General features: G+C 45.0%; 1 protein-coding gene across 8 annotated transcripts in view; it reads left to right on the top strand.

The window, feature by feature from the left end:
• LOC128687247 (phosphatase and actin regulator 2-like) overlaps window positions 1-12,374 on the top strand; it is a 1,174,904-nt gene that overhangs the window by 1,090,773 nt on the left and 71,757 nt on the right. For all 8 annotated transcript variants that reach the window (XM_070098451.1, XM_070098450.1, XM_070098449.1 and 5 more), the window contains 2 exons: window positions 3,526-3,581; window positions 5,165-5,268. In XM_070098451.1, coding sequence (XP_069954552.1) covers window positions 3,526-3,581; window positions 5,165-5,268 — 160 coding nt within the window. The remainder of the gene's footprint in view (window positions 1-3,525; window positions 3,582-5,164; window positions 5,269-12,374) is intronic.

The following is a 12,374-nucleotide window of genomic DNA, read 5'->3' as shown; positions in this document are numbered from 1 at the left end:
GAGCATAGTGGTGGTTAAGGATGGGAGGGAGCATAGTGGTGGTTAAGGATGGGAGGGAGCATAGTGGTGGTTAAGGAGGGGAGGGAGCATAGTGGTGGTTAAGGATGGGAGGGAGCATAGTGGTGGTTAAGGATGGGAGGGTGGATAGTGGTGGTTAAGGAGGGGAGGGAGCATAGTGGTGGTTAAGGATGGGAGGGAGCATAGTGGTGGTTAAGGATGGGAGGGAGCATAGTGGTGGTTAAGGAGGGGAGGGAGCATAGTGGTGGTTAAGGAGGGGAGGGAGCATAGTGGTGGTTGAGGGGAGGGAGCATAGTGGTGGTTTAGGAGGGGAGGGAGCATAGTGGTGGTTAAGGAGGGGAGGGAGCATAGTGGTGGTTGAGGGAGGGAGCATAGTGGTGGTTAAGGAGGGGAGGGAGCATAGTGGTTAAGGATGGGAGGGAGCATAGTGGTGAAGGAGGGGAGGGAGCATAGTGGTGGTTAAGGAGGAGAGGGAGCATAGTGGTGGTTAAGGAGGGGAGGGAGCATAGTGGTGGTTAAGAGGGGAGGGAGCATAGTGGTGGTTAAGGAGGGGAGGGAGGATAGTGGTGGTTAAGGAGGGGAGGGAGCATAGTGGTGGTTAAGGAGGGGAGGGAGCATAGTGGTGGTTAAGGAGGGGAGGGAGCATAGTGGTGGCTAAGGAGGAGAGGGAGCATAGTGGTGGTTACGGAGGAGAAGGAGCATAGTGGTGGTTAAGGAGGGGTGGGAGCATAGTGGTGGTTAAGGATGGGAGGGAGCATAGTGGTGCTTAAGGAGGGGAGGGAGGATAGTGGTGGTTAAGAAGGGGAGGGAGGATAGTGGTGGTTGAGGAGGGGAGGATGGATAGTGGTGGTTAAGGAGGGGAGGGAGCATAGTGGTGGTTAAGGAGGGGAGGGAACATAGTGGTGGTTAAGGATGGGGGGAGCATAGTGGTGGTTAAGGAGGGGAGGGAGCATAGTGGTGGGTAAGAGAGGAGGGAGCATAGTGGTGGTTAAGAGGGGAGGGAGCATAGTGGTGGTTAATGAGGGAAGGGAGCATAGTGGTGGTTAAGGAGGGGAGGGAGCATAGTGGTGGTTAAGAGGGGAGGGAGCATAGTGGTGGTTAATGAGGGAAGGGAGCCTAATGGTGGTTAAGGAGGGGAGGGAGTATAGTGGTGGTTAAGGAGGGAAGGGAGCATAGTGGTGGTTAAGGAGGGGAGGGAGCATAGTGGTGGTTAAGGATGGGAGGGAGCATAGTGGTGGTTAAGGGGGAAGGGGGCATAGTGGTGATTAAGGAGGGGAGGGACCATAGTGGTGGTTAAGAGGGGAGGGAGCATAGTGGTGGTTAAGGAGAGAAGGGAGCATAGTGGTGGTTAAGGAGGGGAGAGAGGATAGTGGCGGTTAATGAGGGGAGGGAGGATAGTGGTGGTTAAGGATGGGAGGGAGCATAGTGGTGGCTAAGGAGTGAAGGGAGCTTAGTGGTGGTTAAGGATGGGATGGAGCATAGTGGTGGTTAAGAGGGGAGGGAGCATAGTGGTGGTTAAGGAGGGAAGGGAGGATAGTGGTGGTTAAGGAGGGGAGGGAGGATAGTGGTGGTTAAGGAGGGGAGGGAGCATAGTGGTGAAGGAGGGGAGGGAGCATAGTGGTGATTAAGGAGGGGAGGGAGCATAGTGGTGGTTAAGGAGGGGAGGGAGGGAGGATATTGGAGGTTATGGAGGGAAGGGAGCATAGTGGTGGTTAAGGAGGGGAGGGAGCATAGTGGTGGTTAAGGAGGGGAGCATAGTGGTGGTTAAGAGGGGAGGGAGCATAGTGGTGGTTAAGGAGGGGAGTGAGGGAGGATAGTGGTGGTTAAGGAGGGAAGGGAGCATAGTGGTGGTTAAGGAGGGGAGGGAGCATAGTGGTGGTTAAGGAGGGGAGGGAGCATAGTGGTGGTTAAGGAGGGGAGGAAGCATAGTGGTGGTTAAGGAGGGAAGGGAGCATAGTGGTGGTTAAGGATGGGAGCATAGTGGTGCTTAAGGAGGGGAGGGAGGATAGTGGTGGTTAAGGAGGGGAGGGAGGATAGTGGTGGTTGAGGAGGGGAGGAAGGAGAGTGGTGGTTAAGGAGGGGAGGGAGCATAATGGTGGTTAAGGAGGGGAGGGAATGCAGAGATGGTTAAGGAAGGGAGGCAGCATAGTGGTGGTTACGAGGGGAGGGAGGATAGTGGTGGTTAAGAAGGGGAGGGAGTGTAGTGGTGATTAAGGACAGGAGGGAGGGTAGCGGTGGTTAAGGGGGGGGAGGGAGCATAGAGATGGTTAAGGAGGGGAGGGAGGATAGCGATGGTTAAGGAGGGGAGGGAGCATAGTGGTGGTTAAGGAGGGGAGGGAGGATGGTGGTTAATGAGGTGAGGGAGGATAGTGGTGGTAAAGGAGGGGAAGGAGCATAGAGATGGTTGAGGGGAGGGAGCATAGTGGTGGTTAAGGAGGGGAGGGAGGATGGTGGTGGTTAATGAGGGGAGGGAGGATAGCGATGGTTAAGGAGGGGAGGGAGGTTAGTGGTGGTTAAGGAGGGGAGGGAGTGTAGTGGTGATTAAGGAGGGGAGGGAGAATAGTGGTGGTTAAGGAGGGGAGGAAGGGATAAAAATGGTAGTAGCAAGTGGTTGAGGTAATGAGGGAGGGAGGGAGGATGGGTGAGGCAAGAGGTAGCTGGCTCACACATTGGCAGTCTTTAAGAGTGAGTGAGTGAGTGGAGCAACACTCACCCAACCTCCTCTGCATATATCACAAGCCTCCTCACCACACCTTCCAGCACAACAATCACTCTGCTCGATGGAAAGTGTTGTCTTGGTTAACATGACAGTGGCTGGCTAATGATAAAGTGACTTTCAAGGTTTGCCTAGTTTGTAAATTAATGAAGAGCTTGTATGATTGCCGGAGGAGAGGCATGGGCTATTGTACGTTAATACACGTTTGGCGTTCCGAGTGCAATGGGTGAACTGTGCTAAAACGTGTGATAAAAGCTACGGCTGGTCCGAGCTTCAGATATATCTCTGCATATCATTTTGGTCTCGTTGTTATCTGTGATACAAAAAGTTGGGCACCATGGGGGTTCAGAATTACTTTCAAATACCCCGGAAAGATGGCCTGGTTGTAGTGGTGGTCCGGGAAGAGGATTGGTTGAAAGAGCGTCGACGGCGGTCGTGGGTCAAGGCTGTCTTGGCCAAACTACTAGCTAGGTAACCGTTCCTTTTCTACATTGTAATTTTTTCTTCATTGTACTGTAATTTGTAAGCTTTAAATCTATGAACTAATTTTGTATATTGATTGATATGAGAATTTTTTTATGATATCTGATAGTGCTGTTTTAAAGGTTCTTAAAAAAAACTCCAGGTCAGTAACCTGTATAAACATTAGTATTAGTCTGCCTGATAGTAGCTTTATTTGCTGCTTATCAGAATTTTATTGCATGTAAACTATATTTTGCATACTGCAAAAAAAATAAAGCTGTTTGTTTGTATATTGAAACATTATTAACTGCTCGTTTTTCTCTTTTCAGACGTTTGAGTTTACGACCCACGGCTGAAGAGCTCGAAGAAAGAAATATACTTAAAAGTGAGTTGATGTTTGTACAATGTTCAGAAATATTAAAGTTCAGTATTATTGCATTTATATTTAGTTCATATATGAGTATTATTGTCCATGGGGAAGTGAAGAAGACTCCTTCCTCTGTAAACCGTGAGTGTCGTAAGAGGCGACTGAAATACTGGAGCAAGGGACTAGTAACCCCTTCTCCTGTATACATTGCTAAGTGTATAAAGAAGAAATAACTTTTGTTTCTTCTCAGTGGTCACCCTGCCTCGGTGGTCACCCTGCCTCGGTGGTCACCCTGCCTCGGTGGTCACCCTGCCTCGGTGGTCACCCTGCCTCGGTGGTCACCCTGCCTCGGTGGTCACCCTGCCTCGGTGGTCACCCTGCCTCGGTGGTCACCCTGCCTCGGTGGTCACCCTGCCTCGGTGGTCACCCTGCCTCGGTGGTCACCCTGCCTCGGTGGTCACCCTGCCTCGGTGGTCACCCTGCCTCGGTGGTCACCCTGCCTCGGTGGTCACCCTGCCTCGGTGGTCACCCTGCCTCGGTGGTCACCCTGCCTCGGTGGTCGCCCTGCCGCGGTGGTTGCCCTGCCTCAGTGGTTGCCCTGCCTCAGTGGTTGCCCTGCCTCAGTGGTCACCCTGCCTTGGTGGGAGACAGCCAGTTTGTTAGAATTTAAAAAAAAAAAAAAGAGCATTATTATTGCATTCATTGGGGAAGTATTAAATCCATAAGTGCCTTACAGTGTTAAGGGAATGGGAGTAGGAGAAAAATCATGCTTGATCCTAGAAATGGGAGGGTAGCCCCATCTAATTGGATCAAGAGCTCTTCACTAGTAGCAAGGCACCCTTTGTGAAGTCATATATCTATGAATAAATTCACATGTTGCAGTTTTTTACCGTAGTGTAGGCATGCCTCTGGCAAGACAGTGATGGGGTGATGATGATGAAAGTGTTTCTTCTTTTTCGGGTCACCCGGCCTTGGTGGGAAATGGCCAGTGTGTTAATAAAAAAAAATACTGAAGTGCTTGACATCACTTAATGTTTCCAGGTTTCTATAAAAAGTTTTTATTCATAAGTGCAACTCATCTTTGTTGCAAGTGTTGATAACTTGCTAAGTGTCTGAATCTTAAGTGTGTATTATACATTCAGTGGGAGACCTACATGTTATAGGGAGGGGGGGCCTTTAATTGCTTCTGGGGGCCCTCCAAGATTGGGGGCCCAGCAGCTTAAGCTTCATTATTTTTACAGTAGATCTGTTGCTGTGTATAGTACAGTACTTGTACATTACTGGCATAGTGACTCATAACTAAGATTTATAACCTTCTGGTATGGTAACTTAGATTAATAATCTTCTTCTGGTATGATAAATTAATGACCTTCTTCTGGTATGATAGATTAATGACCTTCTTCTGGTATGATAACTTAGATTAATAACCTTCTTATGGTATGATAACTTAGATTAATAACCTACTTCTGGTATGATAACTTCTATTAATAACCTTCTTATGGTATGATAACTTAGATTAATAACCTACTTCTGGTATGATAACTTAGATTAATAACCTTCTTCTGGTATGATAACTTATATTAATAACCTTCTTCTGGTAGGGACTACCCCAGAGGAAGCGAGAAAACAGAAGGAGGAGAAGAGAAAAACCTTGTTAAGAAAGTTATCCTTCAGACCAACACTTGAAGAACTTAGGGAACGAAAAGTGAGTACCGTATATGTTTATTATAACAGTACATATATGTTTCCCATTCTTTCTACTACTACCTCATCCACTACTATCTTCACTTCCTTCTTATTTTTTTTTTACTTCTCTTTCTCCCATCTCTGTAATCCTCTTTTATATATATATATATATATATATATATATATATATATATATATATATATATATATATATATATATATATATATATATATATATATATATACGTGTATATATATATATATTATATATATATATATATATATATATATATATATATATATATATATATATATATATATATATATATATATATATATATATATATATATATATATATATATGTACGTCGTTGCCGAATATGCAAAACTGGCCAATTAGCAAGAACTCATTTAAAATTAAGTCTTTTCTAAAATTTTCTCTTATACATTTAAAGATATATTTTTTTCATTAATGTTGATGTAAAAATTTATAATATTGCACCAAAAGGAACTTAGAAAACTTACCTAACCTTATTATAACAAGCGCAAATTATTTTAGCCTAACCCAACTAAATATATTTGTTTACAATAATTTAATACTAAACAAACACAGTGAAATATATTTTTTTCGTTAGGTTCAGAATGATTTTGGCGAAATTATTGCATACACAAATTTTCGCTTGTCCTATAATGGCAAGATGAGCGTTGCTATTTAAGCCAAGATCGCAAGTTCTGTCTATTTGGCACGACATATATATATATAGTGGATAAAAAGGCTTCAAGGAAGAATATTTGGATTTCTTCCTGAAGCCGTTTGAATATTCCACTTCCCCTACCACCCCATCTTTTGATATATTTTTTTTTTTTTTACTAATAGGAATATTTTATTACATATTATGGTACAGAAGATTTAAGAGATACATTATTGATATAAAGGTGGCATATACGGTACATGTTGTTACGTGTGTATCACCTATTATAAGGCGAAAATCTCATCCAGCTCCTCAGAGCTGGGGCGTGTGCCCAAAATACAGCAGGCATTACCCTTTTGAACAGCCGCACTGAGCCGCTGGAACAGAAAACTAGTTGCCCTGGGATCCCTAGTTACCCTGATGAGTCTTTTTCCCAGCTCCTTAAGGAATTTAGATGCACTCTTTCCCCATGAGCCAAGGGTCTCTGAGCCTATGGGAACAAACATATAATGATGGGCAAGTTCTCCATATTTTCTAGATTTTTGGGCCTCCCTGAAGCTGGCAGCTGCCCCTCCTTCTTCCCTGGTGTATTGGAGATAGGTATCAGCCAAGGTAGATGCACATGTATAGTCCCACACCACCTGCTTCCCATCTGTCCAGGCTTGAAGGGTGATACCATCTGGACGCTTCTGGCTGCTATCAGATCTGCATAGTTGGGGTGGCTCCCTTACTGCTGGGCATCCAGCTGTTGTGAGGCTCCTCTTGATAATGTTATTAACCTCCTCATGTCTTGCAATCTTTCCCTCGGATTTACGGCACACAAGACCATGGTACCCGAATCGGTGGTATATATATATATATATATATATATATATATATATATATATATATATATATATATATATATATATATATATATATATATATATATATATATACACACACACACACACACACACACACACACACACACACACACACACATACATACATACATACATACATACATACATACATACATACATACATACATACTGGCTTCTCCAGGGAAAGTGGAAGAGAATTCTTCCTTTGTAAGCCATGCATATCATAAGAGGCGACTAAAATGCCAGGAGCAAGGGGCTAGTAACACCTTCTCCTGTAGACATTACTAAATTTAAAAAAAGAACTTTTGTTTTTCTTTTTTAGGTCATCCTGTCTCAGTGGAATATGGCCAGTTTGTTGAAAAAATATATGTATACTGGCTCCCTTACCTTCATGTGTTGGTGTGTGACTAGATAATAGTCCAAATTGGACAGAAATGTTGTACTAAGTTTCTTTCTACTATGTGCAGGTTATTTGTGTATTGAGTTTTATCTGTCTCATATTTTGTAGGATAGAAATGATATCAGTGATGAGTAAACTGTCACAGTGGTTAAATTGTTATATAGTTTTGTTCTGGAGAGGGAAATTTAGTTCACCCACTTTATGAAAACATGAGCCAGATACCACAGTGCAACATGTATCACCACTACACTACCACAGTGCAACATGTATCACCACTACACTACCACAGTGCAACATGTATCACCACTACACTACCACAGTGCAACATGTATCACCACCACTACCACAGTGCAACATGTATCACCACTACACTACCACAGTGCAACATGTATCACCACTACACTGCAACATGTATCACCACGACACTACCACAGTGCAACAAGTATCACCACTACACTACCACAGTGCAACATGTATCACCACTACACTACCACAGTGCAACATGTATCACCACTACACTACCACAGTGCAACATGTATCACCACTACACTACCACAGTGCAACATGTATCACCACTACACTACCACAGTGCAACATGTATCACCACTACACTACCACAGTGCAACATGTATCACCACTACACTACCACAGTGCAACATGTATCACCACTACACTACCACAGTGCAACATGTATCACCACTACACTACCACAGTGCAACATGTATCACCACTACACTACCACAGTGCAACATGGATCACCACTACACTACCACAGTGCAACATGTATCACCACTACACTACCACAGTGCAACATGTATCACCACTACACTACCACAGTGCAACATGTATCACCACTACACTACCACAGTGCAACATGTATCACCACTACACTACCACAGTGCAACATGTATCACCACTACACTACCACAGTGCAACATGTATCACCACTACACTACCACAGTGCAACATGTATCACCACTACACTACCACAGTGCAACATGTATCACCACTACACTACCACAGTGCAACATGTATCACCACTACACTACCACAGTGCAACATGTATCACCACTACACTACCACAGTGCAACATGTATCACCACTACACTACCACAGTGCAACATGTATCACCACTACACTACCACAGTGCAACATGTATCACCACTACACTACCACAGTGCAACATGTATCACCACTACACTACCACAGTGCAACATGTATCACCACTACACTACCACAGTGCAACATGTATCACCACTACACTACCACAGTGCAACATGTATCACCACTACACTACCACAGTGCAACATGTATCACCACTACACTACCACAGTGCAACATGTATCACCACTACACTACCACAGTGCAACATGTATCACCACTACACTACCACAGTGCAACATGTATCACCACTACACTACCACAGTGCAACATGTATCACCACTACACTACCACAGTGCAACATGTATCACCACTACACTACCACAGTGCAACATGTATCACCACTACACTACCACAGTGCAACATGTATCACCACTACACTACCACAGTGCAACATGTATCACCACTACACTACCACAGTGCAACATGTATCACCACTACACTACCACAGTGCAACATGTATCACCACTACACTACCACAGTGCAACATGTATCACCACTACACTACCACAGTGCAACATGTATCACCACTACACTACCACAGTGCAACATGTATCACCACTACACTACCACAGTGCAACATGTATCACCACTACACTACCACAGTGCAACATGTATCACCACTACACTACCACAGTGCAACATGTATCACCACTACACTACCACAGTGCAACATGTATCACCACTACACTACCACAGTGCAACATGTATCACCACTACACTACCACAGTGCAACATGTATCACCACTACACTACCACAGTGCAACATGTATCACCACTACACTACCACAGTGCAACATGTATCACCACTACACTACCACAGTGCAACATGTATCACCACTACACTACCACAGTGCAACATGTATCACCACTACACTACCACAGTGCAACATGTATCACCACTACACTACCACAGTGCAACATGTATCACCACTACACTACCACAGTGCAACATGTATCACCACTACACTACCACAGTGCAACATGTATCACCACTACACTACCACAGTGCAACATGTATCACCACCACTACCACAGTGCAACATGTATCACCACTACACTACCACAGTGCAACATGTATCACCACTACACTACCACAGTGCAACATGTATCACCACTACACTACCACAGTGCAACATGTATCACCACCACTACCACAGTGCAACATGTATCACCACCACTACCACAGTGCAACATGTATCACCACCACTACCACAGTGCAACATGTATCACCACCACTACCACAGTGCAACATGTATCACCACCACTACCACAGTGCAACATGTATCACCACCACTACCACAGTGCAACATGTATCACCACCACTACCACAGTGCAACATGTATCACCACTACACTACCACAGTGCAACATGTATCACCACTACACTACCACAGTGCAACATGTATCACCACTACACTACCACAGTGCAACATGTATCACCACCACTACCACAGTGCAACATGTATCACCACCACTACCACAGTGCAACATGTATCACCACCACTACCACAGTGCAACATGTATCACCACTACACTACCACAGTGCAACATGTATCACCACCACTACCACAGTGCAACATGTATCACCACCACTACCACAGTGCAACATGTATCACCACTACACTACCACAGTGCAACATGTATCACCACCACTACCACAGTGCAACATGTATCACCACTACACTACCACAGTGCAACATGTATCACCACCACTACCACAGTGCAACATGTATCACCACTACTACCACAGTGCAACATGTCACCACACTACCACAGTGCAACATGTATCACCACCACTACCACAGTGCAACATGTATCACCACTACACTACCACAGTGCAACATGTATCACCACCACTACCACAGTGCAACATGTATCACCACTACACTACCACAGTGCAACATGTATCACCACCACTACCACAGTGCAACATGTATCACCACTACACTACCACAGTGCAACATGTATCACCACCACTACCACAGTGCAACATGTATCACCACTACACTACCACAGTGCAACATGTATCACCACCACTACCACAGTGCAACATGTATCACCACCACTACCACAGTGCAACATGTATCACCACCACTACCACAGTGCAACATGTATCACCACTACACTACCACAGTGCAACATGTATCACCACCACTACCACAGTGCAACATGTATCACCACTACACTACCACAGTGCAACATGTATCACCACCACTACCACAGTGCAACATGTATCACCACTACACTACCACAGTGCAACATGTATCACCACCACTACCACAGTGCAACATGTATCACCACTACACTACCACAGTGCAACATGTATCACCACCACTACCACAGTGCAACATGTATCACCACTACACTACCACAGTGCAACATGTATCACCACCACTACCACAGTGCAACATGTATCACCACTACACTACCACAGTGCAACATGTATCACCACCACTACCACAGTGCAACATGTATCACCACTACACTACCACAGTGCAACATGTATCACCACCACTACCACAGTGCAACATGTATCACCACCACTACCACAGTGCAACATGTATCACCACCACTACCACAGTGCAACATGTATCACCACTACACTACCACAGTGCAACATGTATCACCACCACTACCACAGTGCAACATGTATCACCACCACTACCACAGTGCAACATGTATCACCACTACACTACCACAGTGCAACATGTATCACCACCACTACCACAGTGCAACATGTATCACCACTACACTACCACAGTGCAACATGTATCACCACCACTACCACAGTGCAACATGTATCACCACTACACTACCACAGTGCAACATGTATCACCACCACTACCACAGTGCAACATGTATCACCACTACACTACCACAGTGCAACATGTATCACCACTACACTACCACAGTGCAACATGTATCACCACCACTACCACAGTGCAACATGTATCACCACTACACTACCACAGTGCAACATGTATCACCACCACTACCACAGTGCAACATGTATCACCACTACACTACCACAGTGCAACATGTATCACCACACTACCACAGTGCAACATGTATCACCACTACTACCACAGTGCAACATGTATCACCACTACACTACCACAGTGCAACATGTATCACCACTACACTACCACAGTGCAACATGTATCACCACTACACTACCACAGTGCAACATGTATCACCACTACACTACCACAGTGCAACATGTATCACCACTACACTACCACAGTGCAACATGTATCACCACTACACTACCACAGTGCAACATGTATCACCACTACACTACCACAGTGCAACATGTATCACCACTACACTACCACAGTGCAACATGTATCACCACTACACTACCACAGTGCAACATGTATCACCACTACACTACCACAGTGCAACATGTATCACCACTACACTACCACAGTGCAACATGTATCACCACTACACTACCACAGTGCAACATGTATCACCACTACACTACCACAGTGCAACATGTATCACCACTACACTACCACAGTGCAACATGTATCACCACCACTACCACAGTGCAACATGTATCACCACTACACTACCACAGTGCAACATGTATCACCACTACACTACCACAGTGCAACATGTATCACCACTACACTACCACAGTGCAACATGTATCACCACTACACTACCACAGTGCAACATGTATCACCACTACACTACCACAGTGCAACATGTATCACCACTACACTACCACAGTGCAACATGTATCACCACTACACTACCACAGTGCAACATGTATCACCACTACACTACCACAGTGCAACATGTATCACCACTACACTACCACAGTGCAACATGTATCACCACTACACTACCACAGTGCAACATGTATCACCACTACACTACCACAGTGCAACATGTATCACCACTACACTACCACAGTGCAACATGTATCACCACTACACTACCACAGTGCAACATGTATCACCACTACACTACCACAGTGCAACATGTATCACCAC

Source organism: Cherax quadricarinatus, chromosome 62 (genome assembly GCF_038502225.1).
Source record: "Cherax quadricarinatus isolate ZL_2023a chromosome 62, ASM3850222v1, whole genome shotgun sequence".
Classification (NCBI taxonomy): Eukaryota; Metazoa; Arthropoda; class Malacostraca; order Decapoda; family Parastacidae; genus Cherax; species Cherax quadricarinatus.
Note: the sequence above shows the minus strand (reverse complement) of the source record. Positions and strands in the feature narration are given on the sequence as shown.